The sequence below is a fragment of the Ovis canadensis genome, chromosome 14 (genome assembly GCF_042477335.2).
Source record: "Ovis canadensis isolate MfBH-ARS-UI-01 breed Bighorn chromosome 14, ARS-UI_OviCan_v2, whole genome shotgun sequence".
Lineage (NCBI taxonomy): Eukaryota > Metazoa > Chordata > Mammalia > Artiodactyla > Bovidae > Ovis > Ovis canadensis.
In genome coordinates, this window is record NC_091258.1 from 57,762,104 (window position 1) to 57,784,925 (window position 22,822).

The 22,822-nt window shown below is 36.4% G+C and overlaps 1 protein-coding gene and 1 pseudogene across 8 annotated transcripts in view; both read left to right on the plus strand.

Annotated features, from left to right (window-relative positions):
- The window catches only part of LSM14A (LSM14A mRNA processing body assembly factor), a 52,873-nt gene extending 30,706 nt beyond the window's left edge, over positions 1–22,167 (plus strand). Inside the window, exons 4-12 of one of the 8 annotated variants that reach the window (XR_011248693.1) lie at positions 4,729–4,851; positions 9,209–9,385; positions 9,670–9,735; positions 13,286–13,468; positions 13,581–13,752; positions 14,859–15,090; positions 19,059–19,095; positions 20,061–20,117; positions 21,079–22,167. Coding sequence is in view for 6 of the 8 variants with exons in the window: in XM_069550320.1 (XP_069406421.1) it covers positions 4,729–4,851; positions 9,209–9,385; positions 9,670–9,735; positions 13,286–13,468; positions 13,581–13,752; positions 14,859–15,090; positions 19,059–19,085 (980 nt within the window). In the remaining 2 variants the exon portion in view is untranslated. The remainder of the gene's footprint in view (positions 1–4,728; positions 4,852–9,208; positions 9,386–9,669; positions 9,736–13,285; positions 13,469–13,580; positions 13,753–14,858; positions 15,091–19,058; positions 19,096–20,060; positions 20,118–21,078) is intronic. The other 7 variants (XR_011248694.1, XM_069550320.1, XM_069550322.1 and 4 more) reach the window with 7 other exon arrangements.
- LOC138419902 (U6 spliceosomal RNA) lies at positions 11,163–11,259 on the plus strand (annotated as a pseudogene).
- Positions 22,168–22,822: the final 655 nt, after the last annotated feature.

Here is a 22,822-nt window from a genome sequence, read left to right on the forward strand (position 1 = left end):
GTAATGTGTAAAGGAGTTGAACATTCTGGTTAAAAGGCAGAGATCATCAAACTGAATTTTTTAAAAAAGACCATGTTATGTTTTAATGAGGTAGATGAAACTGGAGCCTATTATACAGAGCGAAGTAAGTCAGAAAGAAAAACACCAGTACAGTATATTAACGAATATATATGGAATTTAGAAAGATAGTAACAATGACCCTATGCGAGATAGCAAAAGAGACACAGATGTAAAGAACAGACTTTTGGACTCTGGGGGAGAAGGCAAGGGTGGGATGATTTGAGAGAATAGCATTGAAACATGTATATTACCATATGTGAAATAGATCGCCAGTCCAGGTTCGATGCATGAGACAGGGTGCTCAGGGCTGGTGCACTGGGACGACCCTAAAGGATGGGATGGGGAGAGGGAGGGTCAGGATGGGGAACCCCTGTACACCCATAGCTGATTCGTGTGAATGTATGGCAAAACCCACCACAATATTATAAAGTAATTAGCCTCGAATTAAAATAAAAATTTTTTAAAAGACCCAGTTATATGATATTTATAAAAGAGGAATTAAAAGAAAGTAAAAGAATAGAAAAAGGCATGGCATACTATATAAACACTAGTAACAAGAAAACTATGTTAGAAAAGTTAACGTCAGACAACACTGCTTAAAAGTCAGAAGTACTGCCAAAGATACAGAAGGATTCTTTATAACAGTACAGCGGGCAGTTCATCAGAAAGCTGTAACAATCCTAAATGTGAATGTAACTTTTATAAAATAGTACACCAACACCAACACTTGCCGAATATAGATTCTTTTCATGGAAAAGGAAATGGCAACCCACTCCAGTATTCTTGCCTGGAGGATCCCAGGGATGGAGGATCCTGGTGGGCTGCTGTCTATGGGATCGCAGAGTTGGACACGACTGAAGCAACTTAGCAGCAGCAGCAGATTCTTTTAAAGTAAATATGGATCAATCAATGGGATAGATCAAGTCTTGGTCTATAAAAGAAGTTACATTAAATTCAGAAAGATTGAAATCATGATATTTTCTCAAACCACCAAGAAGTTAAGTTTGGAATTAGTAATAAAGATAACTTGAAAAAATGTACAAACAATTAGAAGTTGAACAAACTTACAAAAATCATTAATGAATTAAAGCAGAAATCATAGGAGAAATTAGAAGATATTTTAAAATATAATGATCATAAACCACAACATATCAAAATTTTTGAGTGGAGCTTAAGCATTGCTTAGCTTATACCTTTAAACACATATATAAGAAAACAAAAATATTTTAAAATCAGTGCTCTAAGCTACCAGTTTATTAAAGGTAAAAAAAAAAGGAAAGAAAATTAGCCGAAAAGTACTAGAAAGAAGAAAAAATGTAAAACAGAAAGGAAATAGAAACTAATCCTATATATATAATATCAATAAAGCCAGAAATTGGCTTTTAAAAAAATTTCATAAAGTTAAAAGAAGTTGAAACTGCAATTTAAAATCTTCCATAAAGAAAATTCTAGACTGTTTGCTTTACTGGTAAATTCTACCATTTAGGGAAGAAATAATTTTACCAATCTCACAAACTCTTTGAGAGAATAAAGGAGAAGAACACTTCCTCACCAGGTTATGAAGGCAAGATAAGATACCAAAATGTAAGTGAAATTATTACAGGAAAATAAAATTACAGCTAATTTCCATGAACATACATATAAAAATCCTCAACGTAGTCTTATCAGTGGAAGTCAGCAGTTCATAAGAAGGTTAGTACATAATGACAAAGTTTATCTCCGGAATGCAAAGATGTTATAACATTTGAAAATCATTGGTAATTTACCACATTAACAGAATGAAGCAGAAAAGCTGCAATCCCAAAAGATATAGAGGAAGTGTTCAATAAAATTTGATACTCATTTTATCAACAACTAAGGAATAGGAAGGAATTTCCTAATTTGATCAGTGAAATGAAAAGCTTGCATACGTAATGGTGGGATAATGAAGGCTGTTCCCTTAAGGTAAGGAATAAAGTGAAAGCAGAATTGTATCTCATTTCATGTAGTATTCTTCTAGAGGTCCTAGTCAGTCCAACAAGGCAAGAAAAAAGATTCAGAGATTGGAAAGGCAGAACTAGAAGTGTCATTATCTGAAGGTGACATGATTGTATGTAGAGAAAATGCGAAGGAATATTAAAACCACTAGAATGAATAAGTGAATTTAACATGGTAAGGGACACACGGTAAACACACAAAAATCAACCAAATTTTTATATTCGGAATAGGCAGGTTGACAAACTGTGGCCTGTGGACCAAATCTTGCCAGCCTCCTGTTTTATTAGACTACAGCCATACCCATTTATTTGCATGTTGTGGCTACTTTTACACTACAGGTGCAGAGTTGTATAGTTGTAACAGATCATGTGGCCTGAAAAGCCTAGAATATTTTATTTACCATCTGACAAATTATAAAATTTGCTGATCGAGAACAGATTATTGGTAAATGAAATATAAAATGCATTGCAGCTTATAATAGCATCAGTAACATCAGATACCTAGGAATGAATATTTTAAAAGATATTTAAAAGCCTCTGTAATAGTGGTTCTGAGAAGAGGGAAGATCATTTCATCCCCCTCCCTCAGGGGACGTTTGATAATGTTTGATGACATTTTTTTCTGTCACAACTTGGGTACTAGTACTAGGTAGTAGATAGAGGCCAGGGTTACTACTTAACATCCTACAATGCATGGGACCACCCCTCAAAACAAAGAATTGTCTAGCCCACCGTGTCAGTAGTGCTGACGCTGGGAAAACTGCTCTTCAATAAAAATGACAAAACATTGCTGAGAGAGATTAAAAATCTACATAAATACATGCTTATGGGTTAAAAGATTCAGTATTTTTATGGTGACACTTTTCCCCCAAATTACAAATTTACAGGTTGAACATAATCTTAGTAAAAATCCCATCACACTTTAAAAAATAGAAATTAACACATTGATCCTAATATTTGTATGAAAATACAAACTCTATAATAACCGATACACTCTTGAAGAAAGAGGAAGATTGAAGTATATGCTGTTTCAAGATTGAGGACAGGGAGTGATAACACAACAATAGACAAACACAGGTAGAGAATAGAGGATTTAGAAATAGACCTGTTTAAGTGCTGACTTAAGACAAAGATGCCAATACAGTTCAGTGGAAAGGAGGAAAGTTTTCCAGCAAATAATGTTGCAGCAGCTGGGTATCTATTTGGAAAAAATTAACATTGATCCCTCCCTCACCCTATACATAAAAGGTAATTAGAGATAAATCAGTAGCAAAATTGGCATGAAGGAGGTGGGTGTTATATGACCAAGAACTCAGAAAAGAGATGGAAAATATAGAAGAGTTTTCTAACCAGAGGGCAAGCAGTGGGAGGTTGAGTCAGGTGAGAAAACACAGAGCTGGATAGAGGTTGAATACGCATCATCAGAGTAGTCTATATCTTGGTCAGTACCTAGAGATACTAGGGGTAATAAAAATGGGTTCAGCGTTCTACAGAATTATCGAGAGCACTCGTCTCAACATTTCTGGGCATGTGGGAGATTATGTTAGGCCTCTCCTTAGCTGACTGCGACCACAGCCTGAATGGATTACAACTCTTAAGGAATCCATTCATTGTTACCATCTGAGGTGCTGTGATAAATTCTGCAGCCCCATTTTAAGAGGGATTTGAACAACTAGAATTCATTAAATTAGGGAGAAGTCAAAGAGGCAAGGCTTAAAGAATATGTGAAGGTAAGTAATGGTTGAAGGAACTAGAGTTGCTTAGCTTGAAAATAAGATGTGAGGGACATGTTCATAATGTTCAAGTAATTTAAAAGCAGATGGTTAAACTGTTGTGGAGTAGACATGAAAATAATGAGGGAAGAGGTAGGCAGATTGGCGGGGGGTGGGGGTGATTGCTTATAAACTAAGGCAGATAATTTGAACTTTTTATCTTGAGGATGGTGGGAAGCCACCAGAGGGTCCTAAGCACTGTAGTGATGTGATGATGTTTCTATTTCATAAAAGATTATTCTGAGTACCACTTTTAGATTTAATTTAGAGGTGGGGAAGGAAGACTGTTGGAAACCTATGTAGATTAAATATTAAGAGATCACAGCATGTGGAAAGTGATTGATTCATAAATTCTGAAGAAATGTAGAGAAGATTGACATAACCTAATATAGCAAAGAATTGAGTCCTTTTGAGGGATTTTTTTCTTCCCATTGTCAGAACTTTTTGTGGTTGCTTTAGGCAGAACATAGCCCCACAATGCTGTCCTGAGGAGAAGCATTAAAATGGACTCCCATTGGAAATGCTGGAAAAGCTCTTTGTAGACCTGTCTGCTGATTTGGCTGTTTATACAGATACTTGGTTTTAAAAGAATTGAACCTTCATGTTAGTGTTGAAGGTTCTCTATCTGATGTGCATTCTGCTGTGCTACCTGCATAACTGCTCAAGACAGTATTGCATGTTACCAAAATCATTTGCTTCCAGAGAAGCTGGAGTACATATGGTCCTGCTTTTATTTGTATATACTGCCAAAATTTTCTCAAAATTATTTTTTGATTGAGTTTCATTGATTTCTAGTGTTATTAATTTGCTCAAGTGTTATGGGGAAGGACAGTTATCATCACTAACATGGTATATTACTTTATATAATAGAAAGGTTTAAAAAATTTTTTTATTGTCATTAAAATTTTTTTTTCTTAAAGCTGGAAGCTCCTTGACATCCTTTGGAACAGAAGCATCAAGCAGCAGTGCCCTCTCCCAAAGCAGTGCAGTTGGTTCTGCCTTTACACAGGATACAAGAGCTCTAAAAACACAGCTATCTCAAGGTAAGCTGGTTTTTCCTTCAAAAATTTCCATTCTAAGTTTCTGTGGTGGTTTTTGTCTTTCTTTGAATGGAAGAGCTTTTGCAGCTTGTAAATCATGTGTATAATTTCTATTTAGCTCTTTTAAAATTGTTATCCCAATAAGTATATTATTGAATGACTTCCACTGCCTAGACTTTTCATAATTCTTAGATCATAAAATGAAAATGGTGAACACTGTTTGAATTTTTTTTTTTCCTAACGAAGCAATTATATTGTTTGTATATGGTGGTTGAGTCACTAAGTCATGTCTGACTCTTGTGATCCCATGGACTGTAACCCACCAGACTCTATCCATGGGATTTTCCAGGCATGAATACTGGAATGGGTTGCCATTTCCTTCTTTATGGGATCCTCCTGACCCAGGGTCTAACCCGAGTCTCCTGCATAGCAGGCAGATTCTTTACTGGCTGAGCCATATATAATATGTACTTGTATATAATACTTAAATATTATAGGTTAGTCTCAGACTCACCACTGAGGATGAATTCTCTGTGAATCTGAAATAGTAGCTGAGGAAACAAGCTCTTCCTTAGGCTGTGGCATCTTTCCTGTCGTCCTCGTAATCTAGAGCAGTGGCTCTCAGTGTGGCCACCTAGAACCAAATCATCTCATCTGGAATGCTTCTTTAAAGTGTAGATCCTGAGAACTGCTACATAAGAATCCTGGGAGCTTGGAGATGTGCATTTTAATAAACTTCTTAGAGGATCCTGTTTCGTTTGTTTTTAATTTTGTTTTTCTACCAGCCAGTCTCATAACCTTCAGTGATTCTAAGATTCCTTTTCTTTATCTGCTAAAATAGCTGATACTGGCCCATAGCTTTATATGGATATTTACTTTCAAATAAAACAGTATAAAGTCATTTCAGAAATATGCTGTAATCAGGACAATATTTTCAAGAACTCTTCAGGGTAAAATCAAGCCAGTGCTAAACATAGTCCTGTGTATCTCACTTTAGATATTTTGAAATAGTTGTAGGTACTTTTATTCATATTAACTTAAAATAACTTAATTTTTAATTTGTTAACAATCTGAAGATTTCTTGTAAGTATTAATAAATTAGAAATAGACTAAGTGTACTGTATACCACAGGGAACTATATTTAATATCCCGTGATAAACCATAATAGGAAAAAAGCATGAGAAAAGAATGTGTGTGTGTGTGTATGTATATAACTGAATCATTTTGCTTTACAGTAGAAATTACACAACTTTGCGAGTACTTCAATAAAATAAATCTTTAAAGAAAGAAGTACACTCAGCATAGGAAGAAAATTAAAATACTCAATTTCACTACCCAGGAATAACATATTTATTTGCAGATTTTAACATAAGATTTCCTTCTGAGAGAGAATACTTAATTTTTTTAAGCATTAATTTTCTGTACTATAAAATAGGACCTTACTGATAAACTAACAGACTTATTGTAAGGGTTAATTTTTTTAAAATGTGTGTAGTGCCCTTCGCATAGTACCTGACAGGGAACATGCTCAGTAGATGTTAGCTGTCTTAATTAATAACTAGCATTAACCTTAATATTGAAGCACCAGAAAGATTCTTATTAAAATCATAATAAAGAACTCTGGATCTCATTGCTACTCAGCATTGTTCCGGAATTTTTAGCTATGTCAGAAAAAAGAAGAATGAATACTAGAATTAGCATTATTTGTCAATGCTAACTTTCTTCTTGGAATTGAGATTCACTGAAAAACCTAAAACTAATAAGGGACTTAAATTAGAGCTAAAATGTAGAGAATAAGTGCAAAAATCAATAGATGTCCTAAAACCTAACCCACTGATTATTAATGGGGATAAAAGAAGATGTTCACAATGATGAGAAATAGAAATTATATAGAAAATATATAATAAATATGACCAGCCTCTGATGAAAGAAAATGTAATAGAGGGACATAAAAGAAGTTGCCTATAATCAGAAAAGCATATCTTATCTCTAAATACAAAGATTTAGTCTTAGGAAGACTTTACTTCGCGTAATAACTTTACTGTACTTTGTAAGAGAACCTAATAAAACACATACACAGACTGTCTTAAAAGCATGCAAATATACCTAGACATGTTTTAAAAGTAATGAGATAGGGCTTACCTCTTAATAAAGTATACATAAAATAAAGCAGTGCAGGAATAAATTTAGAGATGAATGGAGCAAAAGTCAGAAATAGATCCAAGTATAAATAAGTAATTAATATATGATAAGGATGCTGTTTTTAAATTAGTAGAGAAAGACTTGTTGTCCCGTAAATGATGTTGTTAGCAGATAACTGTCCGATCATTTGGAATGTTAACTCCAGAATTCTTCCCTCATACTTCAGCCTAAAATAGGTCTTAAATAGGTTAAAATGTTTTTTTAAAAAATTTTTACAAGAAACAATGAGAAAGGAGGCCTGGGGTTCTGCATTTTAATTTCACCAACTAAATTTCTGAAATTTATCAAATTTTAACACCTAGAATTTTCTTGTAACTGGGAAGATAAGAATGAAGGTAACTTGAGAGAGTGTGTTTATAATAAGAGCTTTTGAGTTTTATGTTTGCATGTATGCTAAGTCACTTCAGTTGTATCTAAGTCTGCGACCCTATGGACTGTATAGCCTGCCAGGCTCCTGTGTCTATGGGATTCTCCAGATAATGATACTAGACTGGATTGCCATGTCCTTCCTTAGGGGATCTTCCCAACCTAGGGATTGAACCCTATGTCTCTTACATCTCCTGCATTGGCAGGTGGGTCCTTTATCACTAGCACCACCTGAGAAGCCTCTATATAAGATCATTTAATGTACTGTCATAAAATTACCTATAAACAGGGACTTCCCTGGTGGTCCAGTGGTTAAGGATCCATATAACATTGCAGGGCACACAGGTTCAATCCCTGGTCAGGAAACTAGGATCCCGCATGCTGTGGAGCAGCTAAGCCCGTGCGCTACAAGAGTCTGTGCCACAAGGTCCCACGTGACACGTTGAAGATCCTGCATGTCGCAGCTAAGACCTGATGTGACTAAGTAAACAAATAGAGATTAAAGATAGAATTACCTAAATAACAAGCTTTTCAAAAACATAACATTTGTTCAATAAATAAATCACCTTTATTTTAACAAATAAATACTTCTATAAGGTGATAAATAATTACAGAAATTTTCCTCTTAGGTCCAAACTTACATAAACTTGTACCATGATTTCCCATTATAATTAATGGGAAAATTACAGTGTTTCTGTTAACGGCAGACTGAACTGTGACATTAATGTCATGCTGGAAATAGTGACACACATTTGTCGTTGCATACTTTAGGTAACCATAAACCAGGGGAGGGTACTGATAAATAATACCTGAAGCACCTGGTGCACAGCAGCCAGTGTGCTATCAGCACTCAGCCAGGTCCCCAGTTTGGAGCCTGTGCATATAGCACAGGTGGATAGTAACATTTGCAGCACATTTGGGATGTTTTGGTTTTTTTTCTTTTACATAAAAGTGAGCATAATTTTTTAAAGCAAAAGCTATTTTGGTACAATATCATGGAATGTGAGAGCACCTTGAGCAGAGATTTACAGCAAACATAGGGGACAAAAAGCATGATGGGAGCACCCAGTGTTACATTCTTCTATTCGTACTGTGACCAAGCTCTGACCTCATAAAAGGAAAAATGGAATTTGTAAGTACAAAACCTATATTAAGCAAAAACTTGCCTAGAGATCATTCAAATAGTGAAGATTGAGTATAGTTATTGTATAATTATCTGAAGGTTTTATTTGTTGCTGGTCGTTTAGTATTGATTACCCAAGCCCCTAAGGTATTGAAGAACTTCGCTGCACTTTCTACTTCTTTACTTCCTTTATAATACTTAAAGTGTATCACTTTAGATACATCTTCAGAAAACACTAAAAATGTTAAAGCCTCTGAAAATAATGACTAAAGTGTCAATATAATCTTGTGATTGTGGTTGTTGGGGAAAGCCTACATCTGATCTGCCTAAATGCTCTTTGATAATATACATGGGGAATTTTGTTCCATCCCCAAAAGTTAAACCTTATTCTACTAAGTAGAAATACAGATTCAGTTTTCACAGTTTTTTGTTTGTTTGGGTGGGATTTATTTTTACTTTTTTTTTCTTCTTTTTTTTTTTACAGTTGTTAAGTGACCAGCCCACTAAAAGATAAACAATTTTAAGCTCTGGTCTAATGAGTAGATGGATCCAAAGTATGCAAAGGATTTGAATTGATGGAAATAAAGCTCTAGATGGTTTTTTAGGGTCTAGATTATTTTGAAACGCCCAAAGGTTAGGGTAGTTTCTTATCTTTTGGTTACGTTTTAGGTCGTTCAAGCCCTCAGTTAGACCCTTTGAGAAAAAGCCCAACCATGGAACAAGCAGTACAGACCGCCTCGGCTCACTTACCTGCTCCAGCACCTGTTGGGAGAAGGAGCCCTGTATCAACCAGGCCTTTACCATCTACCAGCCAAAAACCAATAGAGAATCAAGAGCACAGGCGAGGTAGAACTTTAGCTGTTTACTATTTCTTGATTGACCGGTCAGCATCTTCCATTCAACTTATTTTCATTAAAAAGATTTACTTTATGTGAAATGATCCTAGAAGGTTTAAACTGAACTTGAGAGAATGTTCATTCAGTCTTTCAAATTCTACAAAGTAGTGATGGTGGTGGGGTTATATGGATTTTTGGTTTTGTTCTGGGTTTGTTTGTTTTTCCATTTCTGACTTTCCAGAAGTTTTTGATTATGTGTCCCAAGTTGACTGTCACTTTCTGTATATTCTATAGCTGAAGTACATAAAGTCTCAAGACCAGAAAATGAGCAACTCAGAAATGATAGCAAGAGACAAATAGGTAAGTAGTTACTTGGATCTGAAAGTCTAATCCTATGCTTATCAATTAAACATTTGAAATGTATGATGTGTAGTTACTATTTTTAAAAAAGAACAGCAGGGTTTGGTAGCTATACAGGAGTAGCACAGGAGAGTTTCATTGTGTTATCTTGATTATGGTGCTGATGCTGTGGATCTGTGTATGTAGCAAAAGGTCATAAAACTGTACATAAAGACATACCAGAAAATGAGTACATGCAAAACTGTTGAGATCTGACTATGAGATCTTAGTGTAGTTAATTATATTGTGCCCATGTCCTCATTTTTCCCAGTTTTTAATAATGTACAATAGATAATCAAGGTGTTACTGTTGGAGGGGAAGCTGGGTGATGGACACTGTACTACTTTTTTCATTTTTTAATCTAATTGTTTCAAAATATATATTTTTAATCATCATTATATGTCTGGAATAAAACCTGCTTGTTGGTAAGCAATTGTCTTTTAATCTTAAATATTTGCTAGTGAGATTGGTGTACTTTTATTTTTATATTTTATATTGTTTAATGGCTTTCTCTTTTGTACTGTCTTTTGTATTTTTTTATGTTTTTGTGTCATGTTAGCATTATAAAATTGCTTTCTTTGTTTTCTGTGTTTTTAAAAATGGAATCGAGAATTCACTGGTGGTCCATGGGTTAGGACTTGGCGCTTTCACTGCCATGGCCTAGATTCAGTCCCTCTTCTGGGAACTAAAATCCTACAAGCCACATGGTGCAGCCAAAAAGAAAAGAGAAAAGAATGGAATCATTGGAAACTGTGTTCAATATCCTGTGGTAAACCATAATGGAAAAGGATATGAAAAAGACTATATATATTTTATATATATATCTCTGAATCACTAGCAGAAGTGAACATAGCATTGTAAATCAACTATACTTCAATAAAATACATTTTTTAAAAAATGAAATTATCTGTACCTTAAAAATTTGAGTTTTCTCATTAAAATTAAGTCCTTTTTTTTTTTTGAAGTAATTGTTCAAGAAGTTTAACTTTCTTTCATAATTATTGACTTAATACTTGTATACTTGATCTTTTTGGTAATCTGTAACATACCCCAAATCCATCTATTTTATTATTTTCATATTCATTAGCAGAGAATAAATTATGATTTAAAACTCTTCCAAGTTAAAAAAGAAAGGCAGTGTGTAATCAACTTAATTACATAATAGTTGGGAGATGATCTTCAAGTTTAGAAAGCTAGAAAACACTATTTCTTCTGTACATTTTCATATGTGTTTTTATTTATGCTGTGTGCCATAGAATTAACGGAAGTTAGGGTTTGGTTTTACTGTGTTTCACTTTTTTTTTTAATTTGCAAAAAATGAAAGAACTCCTCTCTTCTCAAGATAAAATAATTGCTATGCTTCCATCATTCAAAAATCATGTAAAGTAGTGTTCACTTTGGGAACACATATACTAATATTGGAACAATTAGCATGGCTTCTGCACAAGGATAACATGCATGATAAATCATGAAAATTTCATATTTTAATATAAAAGGAATGTGTGTGTCTATCTGAATCACTTTGCTATATACCAGAAACTAACAACATTGTGAATCAACTATACTTCAGTTACAAAAATAAATAGGGAGTTCCCTGGCAGTCCAGTGGTTAGGACTCTGCACTCTGACCGCCACAGACGCAGGTTCAATCCCTGCTCAGGGGACTGGTCCCACAAGCTATGCAGCACAGCCAAATAAGCAAGCAAATAAATAAATCATGTCAAACAATAAATAAAAGTATCTTTCGCTGCCTTTCAAAATTTAAAACATAAATATCATGCTGTACTTGCTGGCTTGTGGCCAAGACATTTTCAGTAGTAAAGCTGAATATTTAAGCATCCTGCCTGTCCACATTTAAGTGTCTGGCTATACTGCTGAGGATATTTGTGGTTTGTTTTCTCAAACTTGGACAATTGCAAAGTTTTATTTAGAGACTAGTGAGCACAGAGATGTCTATTACTGTGCAGTCTTTATGTGTTATACATTTCACATAATTATAATCATTGAATTCATCCTGCTTTTATAGTTTTCTGTTGAAAGTGAAAAAAAGTCACTCAGCCCTGTCCAACTCTTTGTGGCACCGTGGACTGTAGCCCACCAGACTCCTCTGTCCTCGGTATTTTCCAGGCAAGAATACTGAAATGGGTAGTCATTCCCTTCTCCAGGGGATCTTCCCAACCCAGGGATCAAACCCAGGTTTTCTGCACTGCAGGCAGAGTCTTTACCTTCTAAGCCACCAGGGGAGCCCATATTTTTCTGTCAACTCGTCAAATACTATTCCATGTTTCTCTTATAATTTTGTTTTCTTAACTGTTCCTCTTATTTGGAGTCTCAGGTTTTTACTGTAATTTATGCTACTTTGGTATTGCTTTACCATGCCTCATAAATCTTGTTATTGTATTAAATTGTAAAGAAAGGATAGATACAGGAAGACTTGAATAATATGGATCTATTTAGAGAGAGACCGTAAAGGTGAAGCAGGAAGTGGTTGGAGGGGTTGAGATCTGGTGCTTCTTGTCTTTTGAGGTCTCTTGCAGTTTGTGCTAATGTGCTCATTTATTTTTCTCCCTGTAAATCTTGGTTTCTATGATTTTTTTCCATAAAAGGCTTCTTAAATTTTGAGAACCCAGTATACATTTGACACTTCATAGGTATTAGGGATATAAGCAGAACAAAGTAATGTAGTGCAGAAATCTCCCAAATTGTTTGATTGTATACAGTATCAGCCCTAACTTAATTGGTGGGGAATCTACCTATAATGAGGGAGACACAGGTTCAATCACTGGGTTGGGAAGATCCTCTCAAGAAGGAAATGTCAACCCACTCCAGTATTCTTGCCTTGAGAACCCCATGGACAGAGGAGCCTGGCGGACTACAGTCCATGGGGTCGCAGGAGCCGGACACGACTTAGCAACTAAACCACTACTACCATACTGTATCAGCAGCATGTTTGAATACAGACCCCATAGGAATAAATTTCATTAAGGACATTTATAAATTTCATATTTATAAATTTTATGTGCACTTTTTTCAGTCTCGGGAGGCTCCCCTGGTAGCTCAGCTGGTAAAGAATCCGCCAGCAGTGTAGGAGACCCCGGTTTGATTCCTGGATCGGGAAAATCCCCTGGAGAAGGGATAGGCTTCCCACTCCAGTATTCTTGGGCTTCCCTGGTAGCTCAGCTGGTAAAGAATTCGCCTGCAGTGCGGGAGACCTGTGTTTGATCCTTGGGTTGGGAAGATCCCCTGGAGAAGGGAGCGACTACCCGCTCCATTATTCTGGCCTGGAGAATTCCATGACAGTATAGTCTACAGTGTTGGCTGCGAGTGAGCGACTTTCACTTTCTTCTCAGTCTACTACGTATTAATTATTTGTGAAACTTCATCTCTTTTTTATATTAAAAAAATACAAATATAGTCAGGTATATAGAGACTTATAAGCATTTCTGTTGTTGACCATAAAGACCATAATAATAGCTTCTGCTTTAAACCAGCTTATTCTTTATTAATATAGTTCCAGGTGCTCCTTCAGCTCCAAGGAGAGGGCGTGGGGGTCATCGAGGTGGCAGAGGAAGATTTGGTATTCGACGAGATGGTCCAATGAAATTTGAGAAAGATTTTGACTTTGAAAGTGCAAATGCACAATTTAACAAGGAGGAAATTGACAGAGAGTTTCATAATAAACTTAAATTGAAAGGTGAGTTTTTATTTTTCTCCTCAGAGAATACTCTTTTCTGACCATGTGAATTATGGATATTTAGGCCAAATCTTGACTTATATGGTATGTACCTTTTTTTTTTTTTCATTAGAAGATAAACTTGAGAAGCAGGAGAAGCCTGTCAATGGTGAAGATAAAGGAGACTCAGGAGTTGATACCCAGAACAGTGAAGGAAATGCAGATGAAGAAGATCCACTTGGACCTAATTGCTATTATGACAAAACTAAATCCTTCTTTGATAATATTTCTTGTGATGATAATAGGTACAGTCTTTTAAGCTGCTCTTATGCAATTAGGAGGTTGAAGTGTGAAGTGATTCCTGATAAATTCACAAAGTGTAATGAATACTTAAAAGTCCCTAGGGACTTCCCTGATGGTCCAGTGGTTAAGGATCCATGCTTCCCAGTGGGCATGGATTTGATCCCTGGATAAGATCCCACTTGCTGTGTGGTGCAACCCCCCAAAAAAATCTAATGACTACAATTTTTTAATATTTTGATAAAAGAAGATAACTAATACTAAAATTTTAAATGATATTACTTTTGGAAAAGAAGAAATAATCATCTATTTTTGTTTGGGGGTGCATTCACATTCGAAAATTAGTAATTAAAAAAATAGAAGCATTCGTCTAACATCTAAATACCTTTTACTTTACCCCTCTACAGTGTAGGTCAGTTGAAGTTTGCTGATGTAGTAAAACTCTGCTCTATTGCAGTAAATATGAATCCAGAAAACTGGTTGATTAGAGGACTCAGCATAACGAAGTTGCAGTTTCTGCTGCCTGGCTCAGGCCTGCCTTCTGTTGCATTTTGGTGCCACCCAGTGGTGGTTGTCTGCTTCAGTTTAAACATGGATGGCGATGGTGCTGAATCTGATTGGGCTGTCGGCCAGCAGCAGTGATTCAGAAGCTTTAGGCATCAGGTCCAGAGGTTGGACCAGGAGCCTAGTAGGATCTAGGGAATCAACCCTTTATCCCCTCCCATCCTGAGGCAGGGTTTCCTTTCCCTTTCTTCCTTTGAGGCTGATTGGAGGGTAGAGTCAACTACCAATCCCATTTATTGAAGCTATCCAGTTTCTTTGTATCATCAGCTGCATTTGCAATAAACAGTACCAGTCAGACTTTCACATGCAGTGTAACAGAATATAGTAGGAACATATTGCCATGGATAGCTTGTGATGACTTAGATGAGGTACTTTTGTAGGTTTTTTTGTTGTTTTTTGTGATTTTTTTTGATGCTTAGGAATTATTTAGCCTCAGTTTGGAAATTAAGTGCCTCATAGTCTTGCTGGCAAATGTTCTTTAAAAGTTGATACACTACCAAAAAAAAAAAAAACTTGATACACTAAAGATTATTTGTCCTCATAATAGAGAGCGGAGACCAACCTGGGCTGAAGAGAGAAGATTAAATGCAGAAACATTTGGAATCCCGCTTCGTCCAAACCGTGGCCGTGGAGGGTACAGAGGCAGAGGGGGTCTTGGTTTCCGTGGTGGCCGAGGGCGTGGCAGTGGCCGAGGCAGTGCCTTCACCACTCCTCGAGGATTTCGTGGTGGATTCAGAGGAGGTCGTGGGGGCAGGGAGTTTGCAGATTTTGAGTATAGGGTAAGTGTTATTACTTGTTTTGGGGTTGGCTTGCAGTTGTATGAAACTCAAAATGTTTTAAATTTTTTATCTGTTGGGAGTGAGTATTTCTAGGACATCTGTGTAACTTCCGTTTGACTTCAATGGAGGACATACTTGATTATGATATTTATATAATTTTAAGGAGCAGTAACTTCTTGGCTAAGGTATCTAATTTTTTAAACTATTTTCTTTTACAATTGGAGGAAGTGAGAGAAATATATTTCTATCTTCTGTTATAGAACCATTGTTTCAGATTTCATGGACTGGTAAAATTTCTTCTAAAAAACTATTCGAGACGGACTTAATTTCTTTTTCTTAAAAAGTTTTGTCATTGGAGGCACAGGGAATCACTGAAAGATACTACACAATACAAAAAAGGACCATATTATTTCAGCTTTATTCCATGTTACAAAGTGTGCTTTAATGCCAGAAGAATCTAGGAAGAACATATTCCAGAATGGAGGGCAAGCCTGTGCATTTAATATAGCTGATGCAGTATTTTGTGTACAAGTGAGGAAATGGGTAAAGAAATATTAGATAACTTGCCCAAGGTTAGCTAGTAAGTGATGATGCTGGATCTTGAACCTAGTACATTTGTTCCTCAGTCCATGGTCTTAATTAGTTTTGTGGAAAACTCAACTACATTTTCCCTGGTTTTTTATTTTACCATGGTCTTAAAAATATCATATTGGCATATGGAAACTGCTGCTTGCAATTTCCAATTTACAATCTTAGTTTCTGGTGTATAGCAAAGTCATTCAGTTACACACACACACACATATACAGTCTTTTTCATATTTTCCATTATGGTTTATTATAGAACATTGAATATAGTTTCCTGTGCTATACAGTAGGACCTTGTATAAAAAAATATATGTATAATGTATTTAAAGGAGTCTTTAAATCAATGTTACTATCCTAGTTATTGACTTTAGGGATAGTGGAAAGGAAAGTATATAATCAAAGAAAGGATCAAAATCCCATCATAAAGAAGTCTATTAGGAATTACAGAAAGCAGCTAGAAACGTAAAGATCCACTATCAGGAATTTCACTCTTCTATATTTAAAACTGGTCATTGTTGAGATCCCTCTTGAAGGATCATTAATTGTGGCCTTTGGATCTGTTCTGTTATTTTTAATGCCTTTGATACTGTGTCATCACAGCCAAAACTGCTGAAAATTAGCCTCAGATCATTAGGTCAAGATATCCAGCCATGGTAGACATAGCCTGATACATCTGCAGGACTTTTGACTTCCAAAATAGCCATTCCAACTTGGAGACTGTCTTAGGAACCATGGAATGCTTCTTACTTGCCACTGTTCCTCCTCTTGAGGTTGTCAGTGACCTTTTGCTTACCAAATTCAATAGCTTTTTTGCAAATATTTGCCTTTCATTACTCTGCAATATTTGACACTAATAACTACTCACCCAACCTGGATTCTTCTTCCTGGGTTTTTTTTCCTTCCATAAATACTTTTGATATTTTTCTCATTATACAAATTAAGTATGTTCCTCACCACAGCCTATAAGGTACTTCATGATCTGCTTGCTTCTCCACGTCAGAAATCTAGTACTTTCTCTAGATCTTATTGCTAGTGGGACTGCAAGCCGTTTCTGTCATCCATTCCGCTACAGATACAGAGACCTTGTTCTTGCTTAACGCCAAGCTTGTTCCTGCCTCACAACCTTTTTACCCATTCCTTCTGCCTGCAGTGTTCAGTTTGCTCTGTTGTGTTCTTATTTGTACTCTTGTGTAGGTTTGATCTTCCTCTCTGTCTGTCTTCGTCCCTCTCTCCTCTCCTGCAGAGATTTCCCCCTCCCCTCTCTGAGCTGATCTATTCATAGCTTCTAATCAGTTTTTCAACTTGGACCTTGGCCTACATATTTCTGTGTTTACTTGCATTGTCCTGTGATCAGCTTAAACTTAACCTTCCTCAGAATGACCTCATCATCTTCTCACTTTCCCATATCAGTTTGGTATTCTTTTGGTCACCCTGGTGGTGGAGTATCCCTGTCCACGTCACCATATTCATTCCTTTGAGATATTTCTGCCAGTTACCATAGTAACCCACTGATGGCTCTTCAGACCTTCAGTCTGTCTTTACCTCACTTGAAGCATATCAGCTACCTGTTGAAGAACCTGTGGCAGCTCCTTGTCGAAGACCACATTGAGTCAGCTTGGTTTGAGAAAAATGAAAGTGAAGTCGCTCAGTCGTGTCCGACTCTTTGCGACCCAGTGGACTATAGCCCACCATGTTCCTCTGTCCATGGGATTTTCCAGGCAAGAGTACTGGAGTGTATTGCCATTTCCTTCTCCAGAGGATCTTTCTGACCCAGGGATCGAACCCAGGTCTCCCGCATTGTAAGCAAGGTGCTTTACCGTCTGAGCCACCAGGGAAGTCCATGGTTTGAGAAAAAAATGCATTTAAATCATACTGTGATCCTGATGAGAATTTTTGTAATCTTTGCCAGTATGGCATCAATTTAAGCTGTTAACCCTATCAGGCCCTCACTTTTGACATTTGTGGGTAGAGAGTTGAACAGATTTATTTTAGATAGGCTTTTTAAAGACCATTAAAGTCTCAAGAGTTGGAAAACATCTGAGAGATGTGACCTCCTGGCCAACCCAAACGCCTCTTCTGTTGGTATCCCCTGTAGGGACTGGGAACTTACTACTGTTTCTCAGAGCATCCATTCCACCCCAAAGGTGCTCTTAATTATTAGAATTTCACAGACACATGGAATTTGAATGAAAATCTTTTTCCCTCTATCGTCAACGTATTAGTTTAATTCTATACACACAATATATACTCTTCTTCATGATGATTTTTCATATATTTGAAATAAAATAGCTGTCATGTTATCTTTAAGACTGGACCATTACTTCCCTTTATCTGAACAGTAACAACTGTGTGCATGGTTTACTGATGCCAACCTTCTTTTTAAGGCCGAGTCTCACTGTTCAGCTCTCTTGAGCTTTAGTTAAACTTCTGTCATATATATTGCAGAATTAGAATGCATTATAGGGGTTGTCTGCATCAGTCTTCTTTTTTTGGCTCTGCTGGGTCTTGGTTGCCGCACATGGGCCTTCTCCAGTTGGGGCAAGGAGGGGGCTGCTCACTAGTTGTGGTGCTGTGCTGTGCAGGTTTCTCATCGCCGTGGTTTCTCCTGCTGCAGAACCCAGACTATAGAGCTCACGGACTGCAGTAGTTGCAGCTCACAGACTTAGTTGTCCCGCAGCATGTGGGGTCTTCCCAGACAGGGACTGGACCCTTGTCCCCTGCATTGGCAGACATATTCTTAACCACTGGGCCACCAGGGAAGTCCTGCATTTGTCTTTATCCATGCCAGGATATCCCTGACGGATAGTTCAACCTCTGCTTAGGTGTTTCAAGGAGTGAAACCTGAGTGGACCTTAGGCTGATGATTAGAAGGTTCTAACATGACGTTGCACAGCTTTCTCTTTTTACCCTATGAGAGTCCCACTTGATATATCCAGCTCCATTTCTTATTACCCTTTAAACTATCTAATTCAAATAGGTTGAACCTTGATCATCTCTTAAACAGTTGCTTGATTACAACTAAACTTCTTTCATTGACCAAATATTTTGAATTTCTAGTATATGCCAAGCTCTGTGCTAGACATTGGTGGTAACAAAACACTTGGAGCCTTCTTGATATTATATTCCAGTGGAAAGACAGACATAGCTGAAAGTCAAGGGTTTCTTTTCAGGCTTGCCCAAGGTTTGCTGTCTCCCTAGAAATTTATCTTCCCTCCACCTCTGATTTCTTTCTTTTCTGACCTCCTGTGGCATCTGCTTTCATCACCACACATTTTATATATACCCATATTCCCTGTTTCAGGTGTTTTGTTTCGTTCTGCATCACCAGGTAGATGGGACCTCTTGGCATTAGTGAATATGTATTTTACTTTTCTTTCCACCAGAACACCTATGCCAGCGTGGAGCCATAGTGAGCTTGAAGTAAGTACTTAGCGTGATTAGTGTGATTCCTTTATTAGGAATAAGTTACACCAGCTTTCAGTGAGGCTGAAGGTCCATCAGTGTGGGTTCCCATTGATTGATTGTTCCAAAGTTAAATGATCCTTCTTCTGTCTACCACTAGATCCTAGACCTTCTCAGCAGCGTATTCATTCCAAATCATACCATCTGGCACCTTTAAAAGTGAAAATAGTGAGAGACCAGTATTACATAAAGGAGACTTATCTTCAAAGGATTAAACTTGTTCTGAAATGTCTAGTACTTCTCAGAGATGAAGTGCAGTGACATTTGCGGCAGCCTTCATGTAATGGGTTAGCTTTTCTCTTTATGCTTCACTGACATAAACGTTATAAGTAGGTCTGGTTGTTTAATGCAAACATGGATAAAGATGGAATCGTAGGTTTTTTGTTTTTTAAGGATTCCTCAGAAATATCAGTCAAACTAGAACCTCTCTCCCACCCTCCTCCCAGTAGATAGTTAGGAAGCCAGGAACCCGGAGGAGTTAGCTTCCTTGATCTAAATGCAAGCTAAGCAAGCCAAAATTCACTCCTTGACTTCTGAGTTTTCCTTAAGGATAGTGTTAGAAACATAAACTTATGGTGAGCTTGGTCCTGTAGTGCTTTTTCTTTTCTTTATTTTTTGGGAATGGAAGATGAGGCTGGGCATAATGAGAGAGTAGCCCACTATTATTTTATATGCTGCTGCTAGGGAGGTTGAGCTGCCATGGTGGGTGAGATAGGTTGCCTTCCACTTGAGTCTTATGTTCTTCACAGAGGGTCCAGAGACAAGTATCTGAAATGACTCAGCATAGTACTTTCTCTCTCCCTTGCCCCTTTTATTTTCTCCTTTCCTTCCTGCTACCTCTCTGTCTCCCCCTCCTTCTGCCTCCTCCCTCCCTCTTTTTTTTCTTCTCTTTCTTTCTTTCTTTTTTTTTTTTTACCTTTCAGAAGACCACAGCATTTCAACCCTAAAAGGTCTGGATTGATCATACAGCTTTCTGAAAGGTAAAAAAAAAAGGGGGGGGGGGCATGTGAAATTTGGCTTTGGTGGGGACAACAGGATCGTCTTTAGCAGCTTGCTTTCTGCATCAACTAATGCCATGCTGTTTGTATTCTAACTTAATAACATTGTACAAATGATTTTTGTATATGCAGATAAAGTTTTTCACAAAGTGTGTGTTTCTAACTGTCAGGGTAAGAATCGGCAGTAAAAATCAGACACGTGGTAGCAGCTATTCCTGAGGAAAAGAGAAGCCCTTCACTTGGCTCTGTGTACAGGCCTTTGGTTTAGAATTAATCTCACTGGAAAACTAGAGGCTCCTTGAGATTTTTATTGCTTTCTTCTCCCTGGTTAGTTTTTCTTTTTTTTTTAATTCACAAACAGTGCTCTGGTTTTCATAACTTGATTTCATATTTTAAATCATTAATATTTATTTTAATCATATTTAATATTTCATATTTTCATAAAAGTTGTCCTTTTAAAATGAATTTTTCAAATCATTGCTTTCTCCTGGCATGAAACTTTGAAGAGAAATGTTATTTTGCCACCTGATATTTTATTGCTTAGTAAAGATATCAGAGACTTAGGGATTTTATTAATCTTCTTCCAATATATGTTGTCAGTGGTATTTGATGAGTTTGATCACTATGTTCAAGGCTTAATTATTTTTTGAAATTATTAGGACAGCACCAAAGGTAGTAGGGCATACCTCTGTTTTAACTGGGGAGCCTTCTTGCCACTGCTTTAACCTCTATTAACTGGAAAATACAGTTACAATAATGAGCTACTGCTGAGTGTGTAAGGTATAAAAAGTGTTTCCTGGAAATCAGTGAAACAAATTTATATATGAAAGTTAAGAGGAGGGTGAATTTAAAGGTAATAAAAAATATACTTAAGCAAATTAGAAATACTTATTAATAAACCCCAGTAGTTTGAAACAACTAATTTTTTTTTTTTACTTTTTAGAAAGACAACAAAGTTGCTGCATAGTCTACAAACAAGTCTTTGGAAATAGATGGGTTCCTAGTTCTTCGTGGTCCTGAGAATTGGTCTCAGTCTTTGGAAGAATGAAGACGTGACTTTGCTGTATATTTGTCACCAGCACTGGGATTTTGTTTGTTTGTTTTTCTGCTTAATTTCAGATACAATGCAGTTACTTTTGGGGGTGGGGGGAAGGCTCATCTTAAAAAATGAGCATTAATTATATTTGGAATAGCAGAAGGTTAAGTAATTTCTTATGTATAGTTAAACTAAAGCAGTACTCCAGTGAAACTTATAAGTATTTTTTCATCACTGAAATGATTTTTCTTATCACTAAATTGTATTTGGCAATTCCTGCAAGTTACCTGCAGATAGGGCCGTGATACTGTGTTTTGAGCCACAGAAGGGTGTGTGTGTGTATGTGTGTGTGTGTCTGTCTGTCTGTCTATATCTTTTCTTTCCTTTTTTCTTTTTTTCTTTCTTTCTTTTTTGGAAATCCTGTAATATCCTTTTTGAGATAGCTTATTTAGTCAATTAATTAGGGTGCTGGATGGTAGAGAATTTTGTCAGTCAACTATGTACACACAGTAAATACTGTTTCTTAGGCAAAGGTAACTTTTTTATATAGTTGTAAAATTCCATTATATTCCATTGCCAAAGAAACATTAAGAACTTTGTATAGCTGTATAAAAAGCAACTAATTTTTTAAAGAATAAACATTTTAAAGTCAGCAAACATACTGTGTCCTTGCAGAAGTTGATGTGTTGAGAAGAAGAACTGTGGGTGGGTCTTTTTTTCGTAGCTTTTCAGGCTTAAGATTGTTGATTTGACTTTTTTTTTTTTAATGTTTGGAACATAAATGAAGATTTGATACATTCATTATCTAAAAAGGATAAATTACTCATGCTTGTTGTAAGAACTTTATTTTGTAGCAAATGGCATATCACAGGATTTATCCAAATAATAGATATTTTCAGTATACAAGTGTAAATAATCATAGATAAGAATGTATTAGCTGTATTTTCAAATAAGTATCCCCCCTTTTTTAAGACAATAAAACTAGGTGTCAGTTAACCTGTTCTTCCTGATATGCCTGGAATTTTGTTGTGATACCTTGACTCATTCCATTATATTTCAAGAGGATTCAGAGTGTTAGAAATTATTTTGGCAGCCTATGAAATACCATAACACTGGTCCTTAGGCCTGTGACCCACAGATGACTCAGTATAGAGTTCTTTGCTAATGATAAATTATTAGTGAATCTTTTTGCTATTTTAAGCTGTAGTGGTGGGGGGGGAGGAAATCTGGCCACTTTCGTGTTTTTATGAAGGCCGTGGAATAAAGGGATCCAAAGATTTAAACATTTTTATCTATTTTGATTTTTGTTAACTTTCTCCTTAAAATAATCAGTAGTGGTAAAGGTACAAAAAACTGCACTGTAGGAGAATTGAAATATTTAAAGGTGGTTGATAATTTTAATTTTATATCTTTTGTATGGCTCTACAAGAAAATGTTTTGTAATTCAGTTTCAGTATTGAGGTCCAGTACTTGGCAGCCATAGTTTAGATGATATTGTTTAATACTGTTTCCTTGCATGTTAATGACAAAATCTTTTGGAGGACCCACAAATCATGATATTGAACACATTTCTGAGACATTCGGAACATCAAGTGCTATGACAATACCTGTGTAGACTGTTGGAGATATCCTGGGCTACTTTGAAGAAAAA